At 45.7% G+C, this 26,754-nt stretch overlaps 2 protein-coding genes across 4 annotated transcripts in view; both read left to right on the top strand.

The window, feature by feature from the left end:
- KIF27 (kinesin family member 27) overlaps nucleotides 1-16,108 on the top strand; it is a 40,469-nt gene extending 24,361 nt beyond the window's left edge. Inside the window, exons 13-18 of one of the 3 annotated variants that reach the window (XM_063421837.1) lie at nucleotides 49-225; nucleotides 862-1,077; nucleotides 2,074-2,280; nucleotides 4,694-4,892; nucleotides 5,346-5,510; nucleotides 15,724-16,108. In XM_063421837.1, the coding sequence (XP_063277907.1) occupies nucleotides 49-225; nucleotides 862-1,077; nucleotides 2,074-2,280; nucleotides 4,694-4,892; nucleotides 5,346-5,491 (945 nt within the window). In that variant the 3' untranslated portion in view covers nucleotides 5,492-5,510; nucleotides 15,724-16,108. Of the gene's footprint in view, nucleotides 1-48; nucleotides 226-861; nucleotides 1,078-2,073; nucleotides 2,281-4,693; nucleotides 4,893-5,345; nucleotides 5,511-6,089; nucleotides 6,742-15,723 lie in introns of those variants that run through there. The other 2 variants (XM_063421836.1, XM_063421838.1) reach the window with 2 other exon arrangements.
- LOC134564519 (trichohyalin-like) lies at nucleotides 14,864-25,366 on the top strand. Its single transcript, XM_063423414.1, has 12 exons — nucleotides 14,864-14,939; nucleotides 15,724-15,761; nucleotides 16,202-16,324; nucleotides 17,121-17,224; nucleotides 18,166-18,304; nucleotides 18,461-18,654; nucleotides 20,021-20,148; nucleotides 20,345-20,514; nucleotides 21,316-21,387; nucleotides 21,718-21,840; nucleotides 22,662-22,788; nucleotides 24,766-25,366. The coding sequence occupies exons 1-12, from the start codon at nucleotides 14,864-14,866 to the stop codon at nucleotides 24,831-24,833; spliced, it is 1,362 nt and encodes a 453-aa protein (XP_063279484.1). The 3' UTR covers nucleotides 24,834-25,366.
- Nucleotides 25,367-26,754: the final 1,388 nt, after the last annotated feature.

The raw sequence follows: 26,754 nt of genomic DNA, 5'->3' as shown, positions 1-26,754 counted from the left end.
CTCAAAATGTCCTGGCTAATGCTCTCTGGGTCTCTCTTGAAACTTTAGAAATTAGAAGGGCAGAAGAAGTGGCTGGATGAAGAAATGGAAAGAATTCTTCAACAGCACCAACAATTAGCAGAACTAGAAGAAGATTTAAAGAAAAGAGAAGCTATTGTAGCAAAGAAAGAAGCATTATTGCAAGAGAAAAGCCACCTGGAAATGAAGAAACTGAGGTCTAGCCAGGTGATTCAAGAAAAAACCACAAAATTCACCACAGTCATAAGGCTAATTGAAAGACTGGTGGGGGGGGAGGGCAGATAAGATAGCACAGGAGGCTCAAGGGCTCTGCTGTGTCTATACCACTGTGATGTAGATATTATGTAGCTTGACCAACAGACATTTAAAATGTAATTAACACAATAATTTTTATTTACTTTTTCTCCCCAAAATTGCAGCCACAAAACAAAAACCAAAACAATTCTGAACTGTGGAATTCTGTTATTTCAGAGCATTGAATGATATGGTATCTCTGATATATTATTTAGAAATATAACTAATTCCTTCTGCAATCTAGAAAACACAACAGGGAAATATATTGCAATATTTACTTTTCAGTAGAAAGAGTGAGAACAAAGTATCATTGTTACATATAATGACTAGCACGTTTAATTTTTATTACATAGAAAACTGCGCATTGAGCATTTTTGTTTTGCTTTTTTTTTCAATCATATCTGTCCACTCAAAGTAAATGAGTTCCCATTGCAAGAAGCAAGCAATTTTTTCACTTCAGAATTTGACAGTGTCACCTACTTTTCTCTTATTGGAAAGGAAGATCTCATTTTTAAATCTGTGGTTGCTGTGGTTTTTGGTTTTTTTTAGGCTTTAAACAATGATAGTATGAAATTGTCTACCCGCTTAAGTTTGCTGGATCAGGAGCTATGTGATAAAAGTATGCAGCTTCAGGGCAGCACCACTGAAGACAAGTCAGACATTTTGGAAAAAATTCAGGCTCTCCAAATGGAAAGGGATCAGCTGCTCAGAAGGAGAAATAGTATGGATGAGAAACTGAAAGATGGTAAAGTGTTGTCAACTGAAGTAAGTAAGAACCTCTGAGATAGACACAGGTTTTAAGTATTGTTTAATAATAAAGAATTCCAGTCAGAACCTAAATGTGTCCAAATACCAGGTAAGCTAGAAATGAGGAGAAGTTGGATACTTTTGTAAATATCAATTTTAGAATACTGCTATTATAGCACTAATTATGTACTGGTAAATGAAGTTTAAGATCAGAAGAACCTAAGTCAGTGCTTTGCCAAACTCTATTGGTCTAAGAGTCATATAATGAGAAGTAAGGAAACTTGAAATTAATGAGCTTATCACAGGCAGGTATTTTAATGTCAGGATACCTAACTAACAATGTATTCACATAGTGATGCCACTTGAATTTTTTCATAGAATCTTACAAAAAAGCAAACTTTACCTGAAAGACTACATATTTTTACAGTGAAAATAAGCCATATTACATGGGTGGCCCATTACTTGGAGATTATTAGTATCATTATATTGAAGATAAATTCACATAAAATGCACAGATTACTTTTAGGTCTTGAGAAGAACTATGAGACTATAGCTGAAGTGATAATGTTCCAGAAAGATTGCTACTTGCCTCACTCATCAAAATCTGCTCCAGGCCAGGCATTTCTGCCACTTCCATACACAAGTTATGGTCACCAAACTCCTTACTGACTGATTGATTAATTCATTAATCCAACAGAAAACTAGTACATCCAAAAAAAAAAAAAAAATAATAGCAGAAGTCAAACTGTGGTGACGATGAGAGAAGGATAAAGAGAAACATGACTTCTGGTTTTGTGATGAGCCACTAGATCAACCTCTGTATTGTGGTAAGAGGGCTGTAGCAGGGAAAGACATGCTGCCTCTTATTTTCTCCACTCCACTCTCTGTGCGACAGCTAGTTCATCTTACCATTAAGTTTAGGTTTTCTCTTGGGAATGAAGTTAAAGATGTCTTGAAAGATTAATTATGAGCTCTTTTCTTTTTAAAAGATATCACCCATGTGTTTCTCTGTAGGAAGAACATATTCTTTTCCAGCTGGAAGAAGGAATTGAAGCCCTTGTAGCTGCAATTGATTACAAGAATGAAAGTATTCATAATCGCCAGCACTTACTTAGATCATCTTCTCAGAGTCTTTCACAGAGCAAGCATAATGTACTGGGGAAACTAGTTTCGCTGTCTGCTGCTGAGCTCAGAGGTATCATCATCAGTTATTTCAACAAGGTTTGTTTTCACTAATGAATAATATTTTATCCCATTTTCTATTACTATTCTAGATATTGAAATGGTGGCAAGAAATAAAAATAAATTTAAGAAGCTTTTGGTAAATATATCTTCAGGTTACATAGATCTGCTATTAAATTGTTTTCATTTTTTATGTTAACTTGAACAGGCTACTTGTGGGTTAACTTTGTATATTTTGTTTTGCTGTCATTAGCTAGAAAGGTGCAGCAAATCTGGAAATTACCTTGCCCCTTTGCAGTGCTCTGTGTTGCTAATTTGCAGAGAAACAACATGTTTAAGTAGTGGTGTTGTTTTCAAATTCTTCCTGATTGCAGGCTTTCAGAAAGCTTCATAAAGCTCAGGCTGCTATTCCTATTGTCTTTTTCCTAAATTCGGTTGCGTTGGTTTAACACAGCCTGGCTTATATTGGGGGTGGAGGAAGCCACAGAAGCAGCTTCTGAGAGAACGCTGCTCAAAGCTTCTACTATATCCAGCAGAGCCAATCTCTGAGGGCTCTGACAATGCACATGTTTCTGGCCTAATTAGGGAAGTGGGTAATGCCTCTGGTATGATGTATTTAAGAAGGAAAAATATCGTCCACAGTTGTTCTTTTCTGAGGGCTGGGGGTTGTGCTGCAGTGGCCACATGGCTGCTGTGGCCACAAGGCTGCTGCCATCTCAGCATGGCCAACAGTGAACTGTGCCTGCCTGGCCGCTTCCAGCTGGCCGTGCCACAGACAGAAAGGCAGGGACAGTGATAGCTGCTCTTTCCCAGCAGCCGCAGCCATCCTGGCACAGCCCGCGGTGATCTGTGCCTGCCTGGCCGCTTCCAGCTGGCCGTGCCGCAGACAGAAAGGCAGGGACGGCGGCGGTGGCTGCTCCTACAGGCGCCCCGCAGGAAGAGGGGTGCGAACGGTGGCAGCACCGTGGTGGCTGGCACTGCCCATGTGGTACTGGCGGCAACAATGTGGCCAACACCAAGGGGATGGCGAGCATTTCCCCAATACAGAGCCCAGACGAGGTCAACCTTTTAGTGCTGCAAAACCCTTTAAGAACTTTTCAATTGACTGAACTTGAGAACAAATGACTTATGGATAGCAATTTTTTTCTGAGTCAGAAAAAGGAGGTGGAGATATGTAAGGAGAATAACATGGCGACATTAAGGTCAGTGATGGAAAGGGAGCGGAGGTGCTCCAAATGTCGGAGCTGAGATTATTCTACAAGCCATGGCGAGGAGTATAATACAATAAACTGTTTCCCTGTAATTCATGAACTGCATAAGGGGATGCAGAGATCCCCCACAGCCCATGAGAAAAGGTCCTCATTCTGGAGTCAGTGGATACTGAAAAGCTGTAATTTAGTGGGATATTCAAACAGAGAGAGAAGATAGAGAGCCTTACTTCCAAACTAGAACAGCTCATCCTTAAAAGACTACACCCCATGAACAGAATGACCCACGCTAGGCAGTTTTGAGAAGACTGCATTGTCCGTGGGAGCAACTCACATTACAGTGCGTCAGGTGGGACTGCTACTCGTGTAAATTAGAACCATGCTATAAAAGTTCACAGAGAATTGCCCCCCGTGGGAAGGACCCCACAGCATAGCAAAAGAAAATCCTCTCCCAAAGTTAACTGAAGAAAGATTTCAAGTGAAAAAAACTGAGCGAAGCTGTCACTCCCTGCCTCCCTGCACTGTCGGTGGGAAGGAAGGAGGGGCTGGAGGTGCAGAAAAAGGGTGTTCCAAAGGTCTTAATTTAGTTCTCATTCTCCCCTTTTAATTCTGTTAATAAATATTTCCTTATACCATTTAAATTTGAGCCTGTTTTGCCCTTAGAGTCTTTATCTCAACTCCCAGTCTTTATCTCAACTGATGAGCCCTTTAGTTTTTCTTTCCCCCTCCTCTGCTAGACTATAGAAGGGGAAAATGAGTGTATAGTTTTTCGTGAGTGCCTGGCTTTTAGCCAGTGTCAAACCACGACACCAGTATAAACTGATTTTGCATACATTCTGCAATGTCTGTAGCTACACGTTTAGTAATCATACTGACATCTGGAAACATAAATATTAAATGCATTATGGCATGGTGTCTTTTTGACCTTGGGTGAACCTTTGGTAATTTTGTAAAAAAGTTGTCTGTGGGATGCAAGCTGGAAGTTTTCCAGAATCCAGAAAGCAATGTTCTTTCAGTTTAAACTTTGCACAGGGTATTAAAAATATCCACTAGTCCATGTGATCAAAATGTATGCAGTCCAGTTCTGAAGTGTCAACTTGTGGCAGTGGCAAGTCTATTTCCAGTATAAGCTTAATTACTTGTAGAGATCCAGTGCTTTTGTATGTTTAAATCTATTAGGCTGAAGGGTAAAAGATTTTCTTAAATTGGTTTGATAAAACAAAATAAGTGTGTTTCTTTCCAAGATTGTTGGCCTACGTGAGTCTGAACGAAAATTACAAGTGCAGATTGAAGAACAGGAAATGAAGTCCATACAGCAGAAAAACATGATGCGTGAATTAGAATCTGCACTTGAACACATCAAGTTGCAGTGTGACAGGCAGCTGACTCACCAGCGCCAAGAGCATGAGAAAAAAATACAGTTTATATTGAATCATTTCAAAGGTATTTTCTTCTTGGGCAGGGATTATACACCAAGTATTTTCTTTGGTTATTAATAGAGAAATACTGTATTCCAACTGAAAAAAAGAATAAAATTCAGAGATATATTTTGGCTATTGCTAGTTCTATCTCTATGTAAGATGTCAAGGAACAGACACATGGTGTCTGTACGAATGCAAAATGGAATACTTTTTAAAGCAGTATCATCAGAATTGTTGTATTTTCATACTGAATTTACTGATATTGAAAAGTCATAAGATACTGGTTCTGTTGACTTTGATCTTCTAAATACTATAACAACTAAAAGGTGAGATTTGAACAGCCTTTTCAATCTTATTTCATGTTAGTTAAAACAAGTACATTGCAAGCAAAATGCCATCAAGATACTCTGTCTAGTTGGGCACCTTGATTTTTGACACAGATATTTGGTTCTTAAACTAGTTTTATTTCTCCTAGAACAAAACAGTGAAGGTGCTGCAGAAACCCTGAAAGGATATGAAGTAAAAATCCAGCAACTGGAAAAAGATTTATTTTTCTATAAGAAAACCAGCAGAGAGCTGAAAAAGAAACTGAAGGGCCTTCTTGGAGAGTCATCTGAATAATTACTGTCATCCACTAAATGTAAGCGTATTATTTCCTAATGCTTATGCAATTGTCAGTAGACCATTTGAAGAGTGGAGAACACACAGAACTATGTCAGATAGCTGTAAACCATCGTATTTTTACTGCATTAACTGTTCTTCAGGAACATATTCTACCTCTACCCCCATTTCAAGTGTGAGATATTTGTTTACAGCTGTAGCTGTTGCAGTGGTGTGCCAGTGGTTTAAATTGTTGTTCTGTTTTCTCTGTATTCTAACATAATTTCAGCATCTGCGACCTCAAACTGTTATGGTTAAGACAAAGGAATTTTGCTGTCTGAGAGCATCTGAATGGTATTGTAACTAACAGCCTTGTTATATGCTATGCATTTGATTTCTTAAAAGTTTTTGGGAGATTGTCAATGAAAAATGCCACACTTCTAGTTACTAACTTACTTTAGCAAAGCTGAAAGAGAACATATACACAGTTGAAGGGGAAAAAGAAGGGGTCTCTATTGCCACTTTGTGCTTTGACATAAAAAACCCCCAACCAACTGAACAAAAAAAACCCAAAAACTGTTAGTATAAATTTTAAATTGTTCCATGTCCTTCTTGCCAGAATCCAGATGTACAACAGAACTATTCACGTGGAGGAGAAAAGAAGGTTCAGTTTCATCACTGCTTCTGTTTCACACGTCTCAACACCACCACAATACCTCACAGGCACAATATAGTCTTCTTGGCTTGTTGTTTCTGTTTAAGGCTCGGCAGGACTGGCTATTCCTCCAAAGGGATGCTTCTGTTTCTTTCCACTCAGTGCTGTGCCTTCCTACAGAGAGATGCTGATCACATACCTCTACTCCCAGAGTGAATTAGGGCTCAGCCTTCTCCCTCTAGGCAAGATAATGAGCCTACACTTTCATTACTATAAAGTACACTATCAAACTGTGTACATGAATATTCTAGAGATTGGATTATAAATGAGTTTGGGAAAGATTATTCTGTGTCTAATACACAAAGAAGCATGTAGTTTAGGATATGTATCTACATGAGAAAACACCTATCCTTGGCAAATTGTAGCAGTGGGAAGAAGGGAGAATTTCCAACTTTTTCCAATGCATATATTTGTAAGTTTTATAACAATTACTCTGCATTTAGCTAGTTTTCTTTTTAGTACGTTATGAAATGTGTTGCTATACAATTCAATAAACCCATAATTTGTTACTGAACTTTAGAAATAATAAAATCCCTGTTTGCATATTGCAGTTAAATTTGTGGAATGTTAGTTGTGTGTTGTACTGGCCAACTGTGGTAATATGTTTCTTCATTAATGAGTTCTTTTGAACAGTTGGTCCCTATTTCCCACAAAATGAGTGATTTCACCCTAGTTATCTCCTCCCTCTCCTAGTTATTAGTCATTCTCAAACCCTGCCCCTTCTTCCAGAAAGCCCTGTGTCCATCTTCCCTTGAACCAACACCCTGCCTGTTACCCCACCTACCTAGGTGTCAGTCTATGCTTATCCCTTCCCCTAGTTCTAGAAGGTTCTGAGTTATTTGAGGCCCCATTGGTTTGTCCATGCTGTACCCTCCCCCTCTGTTCTATCATTGGTCATTGTTTTATAAGTCCCTCCTTGAGCTCCTCCCCTGTTTGTCCCTGATTGGTTTTTGCATTGTACCCTCCCCTAGTTCCACCCCCCTCAAAAGCCAGGGTAATTGCCTGTGCTGTGCGTTTGGTCCCTGACTCCCATGGGAATAAACACTATTGGATTGACACCAAAGACCCCTCTCTTTTCTTTCACCTCGATCCTTGGCAATTTACATCCAAGGCACCTTTCCTTTCAGAGCAGCTTGCTGCTGATAGGAAGAGCGGGGGCCCTGCTCTACTGCTGTCCTGACCTGTAGTGGTCAGGAGGCGGCCACTCCAAGGCACTGTGTCAGTCAACTGACCTAAGTCCTAAAGTTTTGTTTCTGTATGTTGTCAGTAGGAAAGAAAAGAAGATTGTGGGGGGAGGAGGAATGTTTTGAAAGCTTTATTTTGATTCTTACTAATATTTTTATTATTTTCCCTGTAGTTTTGTAATAAAGTGTTCTTTATACCCCTTAAAGTTTATGCCTGTTTTGCTGTTCTCTAAATCCTATCTCACAGTAGAAAATGAGTAAATAATTCTAGTGGGTGCATTGGCATTTAGCAAGCTCTTAGACCCACTACTAATTAAGGGCATGTGCTTGAGATTTGCTGTACTAAAGGCAAAGAATCTGCACACTGAGACCCCTATCCACAGCAGGCGATAATTGATGTCTACCCAGTTATACCCTTGAACTGAGTCTAAGGCAAGACCCCTGACCATTGTTCTGGCAAATCAGGAATGGAAAAAAATCTACAGAATATCTTTTTAATGCCATATGAGAGTAGAATTCTATAGTCTTCTATTTTACATTAAAATTAAATCACTGGTGTTTATATTATGCTTTGGTTTAAATATTCAGAAATATAAGGAATGTTATGCATCATTTACAGCAGAACTTTGGAGGTATTGTTATGTAAGTTTTACTGTCATTAGACCACCTGAGGCCTCATCTAAATTAAAGATTGTGTCACTAATGTCAGGTAGAAGATACAACCAAAAAGAATTCAGCCAAAGTGGTTCAAAACTTTTGCTAATATTCTTAATTCGATTCAGCTTGATGTAAGCCATTACTTTCACACTCATTCAAAATACTTTCTGGTCACTGCCTGTCCATTTTCAGTTTGTTTGTTTGTTTGAAGCCAATTTAGATGGCTTTCCATTGGTTACATCAACCAACTATGGAAAAAATTACTGAATTGATGCTGTCTAGTCAAGGTTGGGAATTAGGCTGAACTTCTGCAGTAAACACCAGTAACCACAGGTGAGGAAAATGAAGTGGCATAAAAATTAAGCTGGTCTGTTTAATAAACATGCTGAATTCTATTATTTAACATCGGCAATTAATGAAAAAATATTGCACAGGTGGTTTTAGAAAGGGAAAATAAAAGCACAGGTGGAAGAAAGTGGGAAAGAAAAAGAAAAGCAAAAGGAAAGAAAGAAGTGTTTTTGAAAATACATCAGGCTAAGAGGATTAAGACCTCAAAATTCTTTGCTGCATTGTTTCCATTTTCCATGCACTGTTTATAAGCTTTGTTCTTAACTATATGACTGAGAACCCATATGCATGCCATTCTGGTTTAGGGTATTTTCCATCTGAATGCTATCAGTTCTGGCAAATGAGATCCCATATTCCTGTTACCTGCATCAAAGTTACCACAAAGATAAAAACATTCTTTGTTAAAGTTCCCTCCTTGCTTAGTTAAGACGTTTCAATAACTTCCAAGTTATTTTTTATAAATTTTGAGTATCCTTGCCACTTGTAACAAATACTTAATAAATAACGCAAATGATTATTCCTCTAACTTGTAAACTTCTGCTAGCTATAACCAGGTAGAAGTTGTGCTACTCTTGTACAAAGTCTACTCATGTAATGATATATAGCATGATGGTGATATAGCATGAGCTATATCTATAAACTGTGAACAGCCTGAGTGATGAGGAGTATCTCCTTGCTCTTTGATCTAATCTCTGCTTGAAAATACTGCTTGACTGCAGTGCCAAATGCTACTGTATGACATCCCTCACTCTGCCAGTCAACCAGACAATGTGGCACAGGCACATACGTGTCCAAGTGTTCTGCTACAGCAGAAGTCAACGTCTTGTAGCGTCACAACCAGTGGGCAAAAGGAACATGTGTGACCAAAAGCAGGCTTAATACTTGAATATGCCTGGAATCATTCTTATCTGCAACAAACAGAAGCTCTAGAACAGGCAAAACCTGGAATTCCCTTCAGCCAGTCTTGGGTATTCCTATTTTAAGGTCTCTTAGCAGGTCTTAAATTCTTTTAGTAAAAATGTTAAGAGTTTTGGAGCCTACTATGCTGTATTATGCTTTTTTAGTACTATCTGAACCAATCGACAAGGAGTGTCTGAGAGGTTATCCCAAGAGCAGACCAAACCATCAAATCGTCTCGTGATTCAGACTACTGTGGGAAACATCTGTTCTCATCTAAGCAAAAAATGACATTTGATTCTGCAGTTCAAAGCCACACACATATTTTACACCAAAACAGGAACAGACACCTTGAATTTCCTGAGAGGCAAGGATATTTGGGGAGAATGCCTAATTTGGTAATGCAAATTTAATTTGTGTTTAAGGTTTTTTGGTCCAAATTTGAGGAATATATGATTTCCAGCTATGGAATGCTACCTTAAAACCTAATCCACCGCACCAAGTGCAGTTATTTTCAGCTTGTACAATATCCCTGTGCATGTGGGGTGTGTGCTTAAAAAGAAAACATTCCTCTCTCACTCACTTTGAGCAAGGAATTTGTTTCCATTCCTTGTGCATTCCTACAGAGGCATGAAATCCAAAGTGCACCTGACCCTTTTTTGATTCCAACAATCCATTTTATATTCTGAACTTGCTAATTCATTTAGTCAGTACACTTTCCCTATCACATCCTTTTTGCTCTACTGCTATCAGTGCTGTTCTGTCAAGTGATGAATCTTTCTCTGCTGTCCAGGAAGTCAGAATGAATTCCAGAGACCCAAACAGGGTATTAGTTTGTCATGACTTCAGTAAGCCCTCTTAGCTGCCTGTGGCATTAGGTCTCTTCACCAGATCGAAGCTGTGGTGCTTCAGAATGCTTTCATGAAGGACTGAGGTGAAATGGTGAGAAATATTCTTTTTGCGATGCGCTGTGGCGGTGTCTTTCCACGTTTATGTTTGTATGTGTGCATGGGCAAAGGTGGCACAACAACCCTGGGAATTTTTTGGCATGTGGACATTCTGGTCCTGGACTATCAATTGCCTGCTCATTTTGTCCTGTCTGATTTGAGACTTGCACACAAAATGTCACTTTTTAATTTAAGTAGTAAGTTAGTGCAAGTATTTTCCTTTTGTTTCTTAAATTACCTTTTCAGTAGAATAAAAGTATTACAGACCAAGCAATACAGTCTGAGGAGCACAAAAATAATTTGCAAATGGAATCTCAGATGGGTTGAAGAAACCTGTTAGAAAAGTAGCTGCCTAACTGAATAAACAAAATTAAATCAGAAAAGATTTTGGCTTGCATGTTGGGTTGGGCCTTAATGACAGATTCTCCACACAGAGAGTTAAGTTGAACTCTGGTTGTTTTCATTTTGGCAGATATTGGCCTATTTCCGTTCTTTCCCAGCCACTTTTAAGCCACTGAATTCCTCCCGCACCTTGGCTTCCCACTCCAGCTGCTGGTGATGGGAGCAGTAGGGAGGGATAGCACAGCTGCATGAGCTGCAGGGCCACATGTGCCAGGAAAAGGCCAGACAGCAGTGCTGGGGAACTGCAGCCCTGCTCCGGGCTGCTGCATGTTTGTACACACATGGCAGACATAGGAGTGAGGTTTAGCTGGAACAATGAACCAAGAAGCAAATATTACTGTATGCCATCTCTCAAACCATTGATTGCTATCTCAGCTGGGTGCTCATACCAAGCTTTCCTTTTACCTTATCTCATAAAAAGCACCAAGCTTGCTTGGCACGTGGGATTTTGACATGGAAAATTTTACGTCTGTGGGAATAGAAATTCAGCATGCAAAACCCCTCATAGATCTGCTCTGCAGCAAGGAGCTGACACTGTTAATCCCACTGGAACACATGTGGTGTACTAAATTTTTACGGTTGATGTTGGTGTTTGGTGTGACAACTAGCATTGATGAGTGAAAATAGAGCACTAGTGATGAAAAAAGTGGCTGGGGAAACCACGGTAACCTACTCCTCACACACAAAATCTGTCGTGACGGGACTGTCCGTGCGTGAGGCACAGCGCCGGGGCATGTAGAAGAATTTTTAGAAGAGCGAGGTCATGATTTATTGATAGGGGGTTTGAACAATCCCTGCTACCAGGGAACAGTATGAGAGTCTGTACTGTTCCTGTGCTGGTCTCGTAAACCTTGAATTAGTAAGAAAGTAGCAATTGTAATAATTTAGTGTGCCTTTGCACGGATGCTTCCTCACGGATGCTGAATACGTGTAACAACTTGCTAGGCCTTCTCATGGATGTAGAAAACAGAATGCTATTCATAAGGTAGAACAAAAGGTAAACTAGATGCCAAAAAACATGGACCAATGAACAATCATTTAATGTATATGTATATGTACTTTTAGCCAATCACCAACTGTTTAGCTGTGCTTGCTTTCCTCTCTGTAACCTGATAAAAGGAGTATACCAGGAATAAACAGCAGAGATCAAAGCTAATCATATTGATGCCTGTTTGAAAGGATGCTCTGCTCCTTTCTCGCAACAGGGGCACTGTTGCCATGAGGTTTTTTCCTGTATGTCAAGTGCTCATATTGAAAGAGCATGTGCAGCTTCTCTCACGCTTGTTAATGTAAACACTGGCTATGTTTAGCTAACTGTCTCCCATTGTTTACATATTACTAGATGGGAGGAGAAAGGTGATGGACAGTTTGACCAGTGGTGATTAGGAGGTGGGAAATGTCCTCCAATGGATGGACATTATAGAAGATGTATATAAGTTACTTTGTAAATAAACTGCAGGGGTTCCTGCCTCCTGCTCGGATCTGCTCACAACCCAGAAAATGTCTCCTGAGTCCCTCTCTTATCGTCAGGATCAGCTGCAGCAGGGGCACTGCACAGCTTCAGCGCGGGCTGACGAGGAAGGCAATCTTCCCATGGAGTGCAGGATTTCGGGGTTCTGATTGCCGCTCCTGCGCTGGGCTGCCAGCGCACAAAGCCTCCTCGAGCACCGGTGCCTCCTCCCCAGGCTTCCTGCAGTGCCTTTGCTGACTGGGTGCAGTCAGCCAGGCTGGAGGCAGGCTCAGCTGGTGTTACAAAGCAATCCTGTCCAAAAGAAAGAAAAAAGACAAAGGCCAAAGCAGAAAGGAAGTATTAGTTCCCAGGCTGAGTTCCTCACAGGTGGAGGCAGGATTCCTCTGGTTCCCAGAAGGATGCAGAAACAGGACACAGGGACACTATGTGCCCCTTCACCTGCATCTCCAGGACCTTGCTATTGCAGGCCAAAGTAGCACAAATTGTCTTCAGCCTTTTATCCAGGTGTCTTCGGCTTGTTGGGATTTTTCCTGTGACAACAGCCAGGGAATGCTGCTTGCTGTCAAAGGGCTTTGTTCCTTCCAGGAAGCTCCGAAGACTCACTTGGGTTCCTCCTTTCTAAAACATGGCCTGGTTAATTGCCAAAAAAATGAGCAGTGTAAGCCATTCCTCGGCACATGCCAATCCCTCCAAGACATTCTGATTCCAGTGGGGTTCAGGCCCAAGGGTTGTTCTCAAGAGCACAAAAGTTCTCGGTTTCAGCAGCAAGACAAGAGCAGGCAGCTTGGCAGGCCTCTGCCATCTCAAGCACTCACTTGCCTTCCAAATTCCTCTGCTTCCTCTAGCCATGGGCGTAAGTCCTGTTCTTGACCTGCTGTCTTCTCCTGTTCCCCGTGAGACTGGCACCTGTCTGCTCCTTCCCGTGGCACGTTGTGGGGAGGTATGGAATGAAATGACAGAGGAGAATTTCACAGAACCTGCACTTGGTATCGTTTGCCCCGTTTGGTGCTTGCAACTATCCGCAGCAGACATGGACTTTGCAGTTGTGTGAGCTATGTGCTCCAGAAAAGACAAGACTAAGTTAGCTCAGGAAAACCAGGATCAATTCACTCAGCTCCTGCAAGCCAGAAATGAGAGTGCAGCAAATGACTGAAAAATGCAGTGCTATGCAGCACGTCGTATCCACCATGGGCAGGATAGAGATTTCCAACCCACATGCATGGAGGAATCTGACTTTGCAGGTTTCCCCCAAGCCAAAGGCAGTGGGTTTTGGCAAAGGCACTGGGACCTTAGTGTTGGACAGAGAACATTTTCAAGAGAAGGGCTGACTTGGGAGCTGAGGGAAGCAGAGAGAATGGGCAAATGTGCCCATGGATGCATCCACACTGTGAAGGTCTCTCCAAGGGCAGTCCCTACCATGGACAGAACATGGGCACTGCTCCCTGCAGAGGACATGTCCCTGCCATATTGACCACACAAACGCTGTTCAGTGTCATACAAACACATATGGGTGGTTTGTTGCTCAGCTTTTTTTCCCCACTAAGGTATCCTTCTTCCTTCAGCACGCCTTACAGTGTGCTAGTTGGTGTTAGCCATGCAGTGAATGGATAGGAATGACAGGCATTCCAATTTAGGGAACTTTCCAGGATATTATTAAAGCACAGTTTCCCTTTGAGAATTTAAGCAAGTGTTCTTGAATTTAGTCAGAAGCAGTGGTGGCCAAAGGGCACGTTTTCTTGGGTTTCCTCACATCCCGGTTCTTTTTCAGTGTTCAGCTTGGTATACAGGGGGTATGGGCTCGGTGTCTGTTTTGTGTTACTTTTGATCCTCTGTCACCGCGAGCCTAGCTAGATAAGGACACTCAGGAGACAGAGGTCTGGGTTCAAACAGAGCAGCAGGCAGGAGAGCCCACCCTTAGTTTATTCTTCCTATTACATACCTCTCACAAGGTGACCATGGATTGGAGGGTGGTTATTCCACCTCTCACCCACATTGGTCAAGGAGGCTGTCATTCAACCTCCCCTTCTCTTGGAGAAGGAATCCATAACAAGGGCAGTATTTACAAAACACGATCTTGTGTTTACATTTACGAGTGTGAGAAGCTGCACACTTCCACTTTAATATGTACGCTCAGCAAATTAGGAAATCTCAGGGCAACAATCCTCTGAGCTATGGGTGACGGACTGCAAGGGGGTTTTGTGCTCCTTTGGGACAGAGGAGAACTTTCTGGGCTTTCTTTTGCATCAGAGGAGGTTGGGTTGCTATGCATAAGTTCACAGAGCAACCCATAGAAGCTGCTATTGTGATGTCAGTGGAGGGCTGCCACATCACAGTGCTGTCAAGACGAGGTTGCCCTGGTGCACGCAAGGCATCAGCGCCCAGAGCAGCTCTTGGCGTGCTCGTTGCAGGAGGATTGCCTTGACGGAGCTGTTCTCAGGCAACAGTTTGTGCCCTGACAAGGGAGTCTGTTTCTTTTGCCTGCTGTTGCACAAGTCTGTGGACTTGTGTAGGCATTGTTTTTTTTTTTTCCCCTGCGGTTGTAGGGTGTACGGACACGTGCCGGTGTCCTTTTTTATTTTCGTTGTTTTTTGAACAGTCTGGGGACTTGGGAAGGTGTCTTTTGTTTTCACCTCTTTCTTGGACAGTCCGTGGATTACAACGGGTGTCCTTTTGTGTCCCTTTTTCCTTGCGCAGTCTGGGGACTTGTGCAAGTGGGTTTTTTTTTCCGTTTTTGTTTTCTGACCCACGGACTGGAGCAGCCCTGCTGAAACGATGGAGCGAGTCCGTAGAGCAGTCAGCAGGGCTTTTTCATCAGTGTCATCCCGCAGATTTTTGAATGGTCTGAGACGTAAGTCGAAGTTTATCCCTTGGGGCAGCACATTGAGAGCAAAGTGCCATAAAGGTGCCATTGTGTTGGTAGAGCTTCTGCCAACAGCTTCGGCTAAAAAGAGGGTGTCTCTTGCCCAGCAGGCTGTGGACAACTTCCAAAATTCAGGCTAGGAGAGCTTTGCAGGTGTCCTTCTAAAAACTGTGCGGTTCTCTCCAGAACTGAGGGAAAGCAGCTTTTTTCTGTGCTCCATCCTTAAAGGATGCGCCTGTTGAACTGGACCCTCTCTGTGTGCTACAAGAGCCATTGGCTTTGGGCTGAAGGGCCGAGTGCCAAGCCGTCTTGTGTGTGCGCCTGAAGCCCACAGCTGGGCTTGTGCTGTGTCTGAACAGAACTGCAAGCACTAAGAGGCATTTGGAGAAAGCTTTTGTGGGGAATTGTTCACAGCAACCACAAGGGACATGCTGCATGCATTTTACAAAAAGAAAATTAAAGCCCAGGAAAGAGAGGAGAAACAAGCCACTTTAGCTGTAGCGTGGACAATGAGCTACAATGTAGGCCCTGAGTGCTGAGGAACAATTTGCATTTTCCCGGCCAAATTTCTTAACAGAAACTTGGCCGGCAAGAGGTTGACACAGCCTAGGGTATTGGCCTGCAGTCTTGCTTGCTGTGCTAAAGAAGTGTTGCTCTGGGAGGGATGCTGTGAAAGGAAAATGCCCTCTGCTTGGGTGATCTTATTCTGTGGGCTTCCTCAGCACAGACAGTTTTGTAACATCACCTGGTTCATTTTCCCTTCCACCTGCAGGTCGCCTCAGAGGTGGAAGGAGTCAAGGCCGTGGTTCGGTGAGTGGGATGGGCACCCTTGACATTCCTGGTGTCTGAGGATTGTGGAGCAAGCTGTGGGCTTGGTCTGTTGTAGTTGAGAGCCAGCCTGGCAGGTTGAAAGGAAGCACGCGTCAATGTCTGCATGAGCACTACCAAAAGCATTCCATCAGTTTCCTCCTTTTCCGCTGAAGAGCTTTTAACTAATGAAAGTCAAGTTTTGCAGACAGGAGGCTGTACGTTGATTGTAGCCAGGCTGAAATATCTCCTTCGGAAGCATATGCAGTCCCATCCAAACATTAGTGTCATCAGCCCCCTTGAATTCAGTTTTAATGACTGAGGACCCCACTTGTATCCAAATCCATGACTTGTCCTTACCACAGCTGGGGATAGAGCTCAGGACAAAGAAGGTTCTAAACGCCAGGTTATTCTCTGTCCCTCACGCTGCTGTCTGTCTGCAGAGCACCACAGCACCAGCAGAAGAACCTCCTCTGGCTCGCTCTCTTCCTCCAGAGGCTAAAGAAGAGGCAAAGGACAACTTACCTGCACGTGCTGTCAGTCCAGGGCCGGAGCATCTGGAACCAGTAAGTGGCAGCTTTGGTTGGTACAGTGCCAAGCTTTGGTGCAGCGCAGAGCTGCAGGTCTGTGATCAGGCAGCACTTGCCCTTTGTGGCTGAAGATGCTGAGGGCTGGAGTGCTGCCATGACCTGGCTCTTCAGCCCGTCCACTGACAGGTGGGAAACGGGATCTGAACTTCCACACGCAGGCATCATTTTCCTGGCATTGTGACAGGCACTGTGAACTTCCCTTGGTGTCAGATAAGCGGCAGCAGGATGTCCTTTAGTGCTACTGGTGTGAAAGTGAGCCCCTTTGTGCACAGTGTCTGTGCAGGCTCCTGTTGTCAGCGCACAGAGTGGTCCCAAGGCGCAGTTCACAGCCTTGTGGGGTAGGGAGGAGGCACCGTTGCCTGCAGGGACCTGCCCCTCTCCCTGCCCTAGCTAGGCAGCCACAGTCACTGCTTCCAGGACAGCCTTAACCTTGACATGACCCAAGTTTGCTGAGAAGAATCCTGAGCAGCTGTGCATGGCAGAGACAAGGTCTGTCTCTGAAGGTCTGCAATGCAGTTCCTCTTGGCTGCTCTGTAAGGCCTGAAATCCTGAGGGGAAGCCAGTTGACCACAGGCAAGCAGGGAAATGTTCCTTGCTTCTCTTCAGACGCTTACAGAGCAAGCCAAGGCTTAGTCGCTTACCCACATCAACACCCCCACACACCAGCTTTTGTCTTCACGTGAGCTGTGTCTCTGCTTCTCAAAGCTCTCAGGAGCCAACATCCCTACTCCCTACTGTTTGTTTGTGCTTTTTCCCTGCCCATTCCTTGCAGGCCCCAGCAGGAGAGATTCTTGCCAGTCAGGACTGCTGGGCCCAGGCAGGAGAGGCGGAGCAGCAGGAGAGCATGGATAGAGTGTGCGAAGCCCGGGATTTCAGGTGTGTGCTAAGCTTTCTCACTATCTCTGGGCAGGGGTGGGCATTGCTGGGCTTTAGGAGTCCCCGTGTCAAAGAACAAATTGGCTTCTCATCATTTGACTTGCTCAGCACAGTCGGGGTAGGGCAGCCCGTGGGCAGGTCCGGCTGCTGAGCCACCTAGAGCATTGCTGCCTCCTGGGACTGGCTCCTGGAACCTTGACAAAAAGCACTGAGAACTGGACCAGAGTAAAAGCAGGGGAGGTCCAGGCTGGGCTTGAGGGCAGCAAAGGCAATTGAACTGCAAAGGCAATCGTGCAGCAGAAGAAGCACCTCAGAGAGCTTGTGCAGATCCCAGCCCTGGAAATTTGGAAGCCCCAGCTGGATAGAGCCTTGAGCAGCCTGTCCAGATGCCATAGCTGACACCAAGTGCTTGGAGCTGAAGACTGGGCTAGAGGCTTCCTGGGGTCCCTGCCGGCCTAAACCATCTTGGGATCTCTTCATTATTGGATTGCAAATGTGTACCCATCTCCTCCTCAAGCTGTAGCTTGCAGGCTCTTTCCTTGTTCCCCTAGTGAAAGCAAGAGTAGTTGTGAGAGCACTCATCTGGACTTGCCAAGCGTGTCTTAGCCAAAGACAACTTTTACAAGTCCAGTATCAGTCCACTGTATCAGAGAGCAGCATAAGACCTAGCAGGCAGGAAGCTGTTAAGCTTTCTGGAAGTACCTGGCTTTTGGCTTCTGGAAGCTGGTTTTACTTTCTCATTGCTACAGACTCTTTCACCTGCACAAATGACAAAGAGACATGCTGGTCTAGGGAGGGCATTGCAGCATTCTCTTGAGGTGGAACTAGAGGGCTGTTGGAAGCCCCTGAGCCTGCCCTATGTGGGACATGGTATGAAGCTGTGGTTTTTGCAAGGAGACTGTGTTGCTATTAAAGGCTTATTTGTCTGTCCCTTGGCGTAGATGGGAGCAGTTGTCTGCCCTTGAGAGAAAGCACCACTCCTCGCTAGCCCGGGCCTTTGAAACGTCAGCAGAGACAGCGGAGGAATTGCAGCCTCACAGGGATCTGCTGAAGGAAGAGGTTCCTCTGGCGGTGCCAAAGGTACGCTCACCTTATTCCTAGGCAGCACTTGTGGGAGAGGGGACTGCCGCCCTAGCAAGACCACCCCAAATGCTGCTGCTGGCAGCAAGCTAAGACCGAGACTGTGTTGTTGTTGTTGTTGTTCCTCTTGGAAAATGGTGCCCCCCTTGCTTCCAGGTTTGCCGCCCACAGGGGCCGTCCCCCAGGGTTCTGGAGAGGCTGCTCCAGGAGTCCTCTCGCCAAGGGGACACGCTGTCCCAGGTGTGCAGAGAGGAAACGGTGCTGGCACAAGAGAAGGCTGCCCTGGAAGCCCAGCTGCCAGGCACGGAGCGGAAGCTACGAGGCCTTTCCAAGCAGCTGGTAGAGACCAGGTAAAGGCAGGGAGGAGAATCTGGATGAGGCATTATTGAAGGTCTGTAATTACAAAGGTGGTAAGCGTTCTATCAGGATTGATTGCCTCCTGTGTGCTCTCCGGATGTTTCTCTGACAGAGACGTGGAGAGACATGAGAAAAATGAAACAATGAGAAAAATACCTGAATGTTATTTTTCTGACAGCTCAAGCTCTCAAAGCTCTTCTTGGGAGCCTGCTTGGGACCCTTTGCACATTCCTATGGCAAATGCAACTTGGCACTGAATTGAATACCAGGGAAACCATGCAGATGTTTGCTGAAATGGAAGTTTCTATCTGGTTTTGGTTTCTCCTTCAGTGCACGTGAACATCAATCTTTCCTTGCCAAGTAGTTTACATGGTATTTTCAGAATTCAATGCTCTTATATGTGATTGCTGTGAGTAGGGTGCTGACCCTTTGGTGAAGCTGGAGGGTCATGCTGAAAATCTTGAGAGTCTTCTGAGCTAACTCTGGTGAAGTATGGTGCAGGACCTAGAGCTGCTTACTAGCAGCAGCAGCAGGGAAAGGTCTTGTGAATCTTGACAGTGTCTGGGGATTCTTGCTGAGCACTGATGCTTGCGCCCTTGTCCACCCATCGCTGTAACCCGTCAAGGTGCCTTTGTCTGGTCCCACTTCCTTTTTAAAAAGTGCGCAGACATTTGTGCACTGCTGGCTTAGTTAGCCCTAAATCAAGGTAGCAAGTGCTCTTGTTCATGAACTTCCAGTAACTGAAATGGCAAGATATCTGTCCCTCCTCCCAAGCAGTTCTTGTTCAGATGAAAGCCTTGTTCTGGTTTCCTACTCATGCTGCCAGAAGCCGGAGTTTTCATGCATAGTTCAGTGCATTCCTTTAGTCCCTTTTACTTAGACAGCGTCTGGAAAACAAAGAACCTCTAGGTAGACAATGAATAGCTTTAAACTTTGACAAGTCACCAAGGAACTCACTGTGTTCTGTTGCCCTGCTAAGTGACTTGGAAGTTCTTGATGAACTCAGGGCTGGGAGCAGAGGCTGGGCTTTTGCTCATTGGCCGAGACTTTGTGGGCACAGCCACCCATGTGGTGGATACGTCCCATGTGGGATACGTCACGCAACAGCAATTTGAGCTTTGGCTGCTGAGATCAAACTCAGCTGGGCTTTCTGTCCTGGGCAAGGTCATGAGGAAAGGCTACCCAATCACCTGGTGGCGCCTGCTTTGCTATTTTGAGTGGCAGAAATAGTCTTGCTGTATCTGAGTTTCCATGTAAGCCATTTTCCATCATCAGGTATAGGGATCTGAAGGTACATCTTACTGGAAAAAGTGCCCCTGGGCGTCAGGAACAATTTCTCTTCATCTTCACAACTTGTAGGTCAGTGAAGGAGAGCCTGCAAAGCAGCCTGCAGGCGGCTCAGCGGCGCATCTCGGAGCTGGAGATGGCCAGGAGCTGTCTGGAAGGCCAAGTTCGCACAGCCACGCAGGCCAAGGAGGTGATACTTGGTGAGAGCCTCGTGCGCTTTGTTTCTGGTGATTGCCCTGCCTAGAGCAATTGCTTTGTAGCCAGCTCTGTCTGCAGCGCTTCTGAGGAGTGAAGGAGCTGGGCGCAGGTCCCTCCTTGCCTGAAACTGAAAGGGCTTAAGGTCAGTAGAGTGCTCTGCTTGGGGAGTCTCTGACTTGCCCTTTGCCATCTTTGCAGAGGATGTGAGGGGCCTTGGTCGTGAGCTGCAAGCTGTAAGATCTCTCAGCAAGCAGCAATGTGAAGAAATGGCCCAACAGCTCCGCAGGATGGAAGAGCAGTACATCAAGGCTCTCAGACTCTGGCAATCTGCTCAGGAAGAGGAAAAAAGGAAGCTCCAGGAAAACTTGGTAAGAAACAATACGCACCTGAAGTTTTCAGGCTAGCTGGGTGGGCAGGCTTAGCAGAAGAGCAGCCTGAGGATGGGACATGGCTGCAAGCATGTGCTGTAGGCTACATGTTGCTGGGCCAGGCAGCAGAGGGCTTCAAGGAATCATACCTGAAGGCCTGTGAAGACGTAGAGGATGGTGCTGGGACAGTAAATGCAGCTACAGCTTCAGGATGGGCAAAAGTCAAGTTCCCCAGGAGGCTGGGTGGTCACCACCCAAGGCATGGCAGCAAAGGAGCAGGATCTTCCCCACAGCCTCGTGCCATGCAGCCAACTGCTGCTGACCTCGCTGCCAACTGCGGTCCCAGCAGCGGGGTTCCCTGCTTTCTGTCCTTCCACAGTGGACGCACATCTTCCCTTTGGGCTTGAAACATATGCCACAGGTCCCTGTTGCTGGCCTGTCTTGTGACTAGGGCGTTGGGGTGCTGGCCCCCTCCTTGTCCTGCAGTCCACCTGCAGCTTTTCCTTGATCAAAAGGCAGAGGAACTTTGAGAAGAGAGGCTCAGAAAATAGGCCGAAATGCTGAGGAGAGAGGGGCCAGGAAACAGGCAGCCATCAGAACAGGGAAGGAAGGTGGCATCTCCTTTCCTTTCACTTGCTGACCCTCCTGCTAAGTTTCTGGTTAAGACAGGAGTGCTGGAGGGCACAAAGACAGTACTGTGAACTCTTCAGGTCGGGGGTTGTGGAAGGGATGAGGCTTCCATTTTTTTCTTTGGAGAGCATAGCTGGGACTTCATCTGGATATGTCTCTTCCCCTCGGCAGGAGAGACAGCTGGAACAACAGCGTTTGGAGGCGCAGCAGCAGCTGGAGGAACAGGCAAACCTCGTGGCAGAGGTACAGGGGGAGCAGGAGAAAAGGCTGCTTGACATGAAGCAGGAAGCTGTCATCATAGAAGCAGAATAAGCAATCATACGAAACAGAGCCAGTCAAAAGGCAAAGAGTGTGAAAAGAGAGTTTGTGTGTTGTATTGGACTCCTGTGAGCTCCTTAATGGCTCTGCTTCTCTGCACAATGTCTGTCTGGGTGGGATTGTGTCTTAGCTAGGCCTTGGTAAACTCAAGAATGAGAACAGAATACTCTTGGAGAGCATGAGCACATCAATGTTGCTTGCCACACAAGTGGTGTGTGGGAAGTTTAACGCGGTCTTCTCTTCCTTTCTGTGCAGCTCCAGCATCAGAAGGCTGCTGTCTTAACCAGAATGCACCAGATGGAGAGAAAGCTAATCCGAAGCCAGCAGCAAGTCGAGCAGCTGAGGCTGGAGCTGAGTAAGGAGCGGGAGAATGGGCAGGTGAGCCTGACCAGCCAGGTAGCAGAGGGAAGGGCAGGAATGGCGCCATGGACTATAGATCTCAGGCGAGGGAAGGCAAGGACTACTGCAGGCACTGGATGCACAGAGGCAGGTGCTAGTAAGATTTTTCCTGACACAATATCAAGGACAAGCTACAGCAAGCTCAGAGGGAGATCAAGGCAATGGAGAAGAGACACAAAGAAGAAATGGAAAGGATGCGCAGGATCCAGCTGCAGTACAGGCTGTGTGAACAAAAGCAGGTGAGTGGAAGAGCAGTAGGCACTGCACTCATGCAACAAGGGGTCTCTCCTCTTCTCACCTTTCCCCTGCACAGCAGCAGGTAGATGGAGGCAATACTCTGTGTTCTCCACGGCAGCTGGTCACAAGGACTCTTACTGGGCCACTGAATCTCAGCGGCTGCCGTGGGCAGCAGGGCTAATGCTTTGGCCAGTGGGCCGGCAATGCTGTGAATGTATTTCTGCTGTCCACAAAGTGCTGGCTTTGTATTTTGAGAGGTCTGTTCAGGTGAACGTGGTGACCCACACAGATTCCGAACAAGTTGTCCCTGTCCATGGTGAATGCAGTGCTGAGAAGAGGGTGAAATTTCAAGTTGCTTTTTCCCTTTCACAGTCTCTACTATGGCTGGCTGTGCCAAGCTGTAGTCTCTGACTGCTTGTTTGGGTTGGATTTGAGGTGGAAGAGTTGACAGCTCAGCTTGCAGCCTTACACCAGTGTTGTTCCAAAGGGCTTCCCTTTGAAATGGGCTGTCTGGGGAATCTCTGCCAGCCACCTTTCTGACACAAATTAATTTCTTGTCCCAGATGGACACAGGCTCTGCAGCAGCGTCCTCCAAAGAAGGAGTCTCCCCTCTGCAGCCTGAAAACTCGAGCATGGACAGTTCATGCTGGTCAAGCCAGGAGAGAGAGAAGCAATGCCTGAAGATGCTGAGTACGTCCTGTGGATTTCCTGTGCAATGGAGCAGTGTGTTGTGTGTGTGCCTCAGCATCAGCTGTACCACATCTTCCTCCTCACCCCAGTGTCACATCGACATTCTGGACTCCCTACAGAAGCCATTGTTGTGCTTGGATGCAGCCGGGGAGCTCGTGGGGCATTCCTTTTGCCTCTGAGGGCAGCTGGGAGTGGGTGGGCTTTGCCTGAGCTTCCCTGTGCGGGAAAGGCAAAAGCAGGGATTGTTTCCCAAACCACAGAAGGCTGTGACCTAGCAAATGACCCAGTGAACACAGTGTGTGTGCTAGTGTGGCCAAAGTGATCAGCACAGTTGGCTTCCTGGATTCCCTTTAGACTCCTGACTTGTCACTGGTCCTTGGAGACCAAATCCTTCTGAGAAGTTGATTGGCTGTGGGGCTGGTTTCATACTGGGGTTGTTTTTAGGACTGGTATTACTTCTACGATTCCTTCTTGGTTGTGATGAGAATTCTACAGTTTGGTTAACCCAACCTCCTTGAAAAGAACATCAGGTACATCTTGAAAAGTCACATCAATGTGGCACGGTCAGACAAAACTGCCCTGCAGGCAATTCTCAGGAGGAAGCCTGCAGCCCCTCTGCAGCACATTCCTCCAGTACGGGGCACTTTGTCACGGTTAATGCCCAGCCAGTGAATACTCTTGGAATACTAAGCATCGGCCTCAATACTCTAGGAAAGCACACCAAGGCCTTGGCGACTCTGCAGTAAAACTCAGCTGGTTCTTTTAACTGGCAAGGGCTGGCAGTGCAGGGCTGTCAGAGAATAACCGGTGAGGTAAAGAGAGCCTGCTTTACTCAGTGTCTGCCATCAACTCTTGGGACAGAGGGTGGATTGATCTACTCCTCCGTGGGTCTGAACTCTGAGACAACCATCTTCTGTCTCGAGTGGTGTCAACAAGCTTGTGATGGAGCTCGGTCTGGCTGTGGCTTCTTCACAGTGGTTGTCAGTGGCCATTCATGGGCTTTGCCAAGCTTTTAGTCATACCTGCCCTGCCGCTGACGGCTGATGTGTCTGCAGAGGCTGGAGCCTTCCTTAGCTGGGAGGTTTCAGCTGCCGCCACGGTGCTGCAGCTTTGCCTGGACTCGTGAAAGGATCAGCGCCTCCTTTGGGCAGCTGTGTGTGTCACGGCAGCGCCTGAGGAGCGGCGCTGTCCTTGTGACCCGTCTCGGCCGTGCCCGTTTGGGAAGATGGGGCACGTGGGCCGTGTTCAGGAGGCCGAGCCCAGTGCTGGTGCCTGCTGCCTCCCAGGCTGAAGACAAGGAGTTGTAGTTCTTCACTAAATGGGAATGGGCAAAGTCATCTTTGGAACTTAGGCTGCTCATAAAGGAAGAGAGTCCTAATTCTTACAGCCATTGTTCTTGGTGATGGCATGAGCTGCTGTTCTCTAAAACTGGCAAGGCATTCTTTAGGCAAACTGCTGAGAGGTAGAGAAGTGCCCTCCTCTCCTGGAATTCACTTTGCAATATTCTTTCTGCTCTGCAAAAAGCAGCTGTTGATAAAAATTCACCCCAGATCCCAGGGGGCATTTAAACTCTGAAAGTATGAAACCTTTTGTGGAATCTCACAAGAGAGTGTTTCTCCCCAAGAAAAGGAAGGGTCATGATTTTTCAGCCCTCCTTCCCTTTGTAGATTGCAATCACTTGCCTTGGTGCCTGTTCCTTTCTGATCTCTGTGTGCTCTGAAGGTTTCTCCCTGGGCTTAGTTTGCTCTCAAGGTAAACCTGCAAAGGAGTATGGAGAATCAGACTGTGTGCAGGCCGTGTGTGTTTCAGAGCTGCCTGGCTTGCTGGGGCTGCTGCTGTTGTTGTTCTTGTTGATGTCACTGTAAGGCAACCGACCATGAATTGCTCAGAGCCTCACAGAGTGGAGCTGAGTTTCAGAGCTCCTAGAAGTCAGTATCTCTCTTTTGAAGTTTGCTTCTTGCATTTTGTTTCTTTCAGGGAGCATTGTGAGCATGGCAGATCCAGCAGAGAAATACACTGGCTGGCAACATATTGGCAGTGGGTGAGTGCAGCCACACTTCCTTCTACACAACTATGGGCCAGGTATTTTGGTGGTGCAGTATCAAGTGGGAAGTCAGGCAAGCTGCAAGCATCTTCAGAGCCCGGCTTTAGATTGTCCCTGTCTCAGTACTGATCACATGGCATCATCAAAGATAACTGGATGCTGCCAAAGTCTTGCCTGCTTTAGGGAGCAGCACCTGGAAGCCCTCCTGTCCCTCAAGCGTGTGGCACCAGTTTGCTTGTTTTCCTAGGAAACTTGGTTTTGTATGAGTCAAAGTAAGACGGCCACACTAAGGAAGGAAGCAAAACCTGAGAGAGAGCTTCCCTCCTGATAGCTGTCAGATAACAGCTGTTTTCTTTCCAAAATCTTGCTGAAAACAATATTCAGTGGTCAGGACACTAAGAAGGGCTGTGTGGTGTTGCCTGAGTTTAACGGATAGAATCAAGAGAGAGGTGAGAAGGCCCAACAGGCCTACGTGTTTCATTGCCTGGAAAGGCACACCACACGCACAGACACAGAAAGGAAAAGGCAAAGAAAACCCCCACATCCATATTCTAGTGTGTCCTTTGGAGATTTGTAGCAGCCCTTTTTTTTCCTGTTGGACGCCTCTTTTCTCTTGCACACGCTGCACGGCAGAGGGCTGCTGGGCTGCTGTGCCATTGGCTGAAGAGTAGATGACCTCTGGTGTTTTAGAGATGCTTCAGGCAGCAGAGAGCTCCCTCCTGGGCTGCCTTTTGCTTCTCAGCACTGAACAGCTTCTCTGTTCTCACCGCTGTCCTTTTTGTAGGGCTTTTGGCACCGTTTCTAAGGCCTTGGATGCTGCCAGGGGACAACAGGTAAGTGCCAACAGCCCATGCAGATTTTGCATCTCATTTCCCCTGGGATGGGATCTGTGGCCAGAGCTTTGGGCCGCCTGTCTATGCTACAAAGGCTGTCCCGCAGAAGCAGGCTGCAAAATGCATCTTGGACAGGCTTTGTCCTTCTTACCTAGCTGAATGGATGCAAGGACAGCAGTGGTGTTTTTCTGAGGACACACTGGCTTGGACTTACTGGCTAAATATGCATAGATTAGCTGATGGCAACAGCCCTCATTTTTGGACCAATTCCTCTTAAGCCCAGGTTCAGACACAGATAGGATTTCCCATTGTTTTCCATCACGTGGTGCAGTTTGAAAATATAATGCAAGACCTAAAGAAGGAAAGATCTCGTCTGGAGTGCAGTTTGGCATTTCAGTCCTAGGTAACCTGGTACACACACCCACACATATACATACACACACACACAGACAAAGACATCAGTGTGAAGAAGTTGATGAAGAGCTTTGAATAATACAACCTTGTGTTGGTCCTGTGTCAGTGACATGCCATTACAGAGCTGCTGCTTGTACTGAACAGACACGATGGTGTCTTGGAGAGTCCCACTGTTCTTTGGGGCTAAAAGTTCAGAGTCCTGAATTCTCATTGGTGGCTCTCAGCAAATACTACTCCATTGTCCTGGAGTAGTTCCTGATCCACCTGCAGTGCTGCGCTCAAGAACTGCACTTGGAGGCACTGCACTACAAGGCATTCTGTAAGCCCTAAAGCCCATTTCAACCTGGTGTGTATCCATAATGTACCACAGAAAGGATTCTTCATTTTTAAACCCACTACATAATTACAAGTCTAGAGCGTGGTGAAGAACGTTCTTCAGAGATGCAAAATCCAAACTGAAGAAGTTGGGATGTGCTAGAATTGCAACTTTGCTTTGAGTCGCCTTGGAGTTCTTTTCTGGACAGCATTTTCTCCTTCATGTCTGTCTGTATTTACTTTGGCGCACAATCAAGAATGGCAGCAGTTTCTGAAGTGCTGGTCAAAGCCCCTAGAAATGCTAACGTGTTATCTGCGGTTTCAATTTCTTTTCACAGCAGCAACATTGCTTTTGGCTAG

Source organism: Prinia subflava, chromosome Z (genome assembly GCF_021018805.1).
Source record: "Prinia subflava isolate CZ2003 ecotype Zambia chromosome Z, Cam_Psub_1.2, whole genome shotgun sequence".
Classification (NCBI taxonomy): domain Eukaryota; kingdom Metazoa; phylum Chordata; class Aves; order Passeriformes; family Cisticolidae; genus Prinia; species Prinia subflava.
Note: the sequence above shows the minus strand (reverse complement) of the source record. Positions and strands in the feature narration are given on the sequence as shown.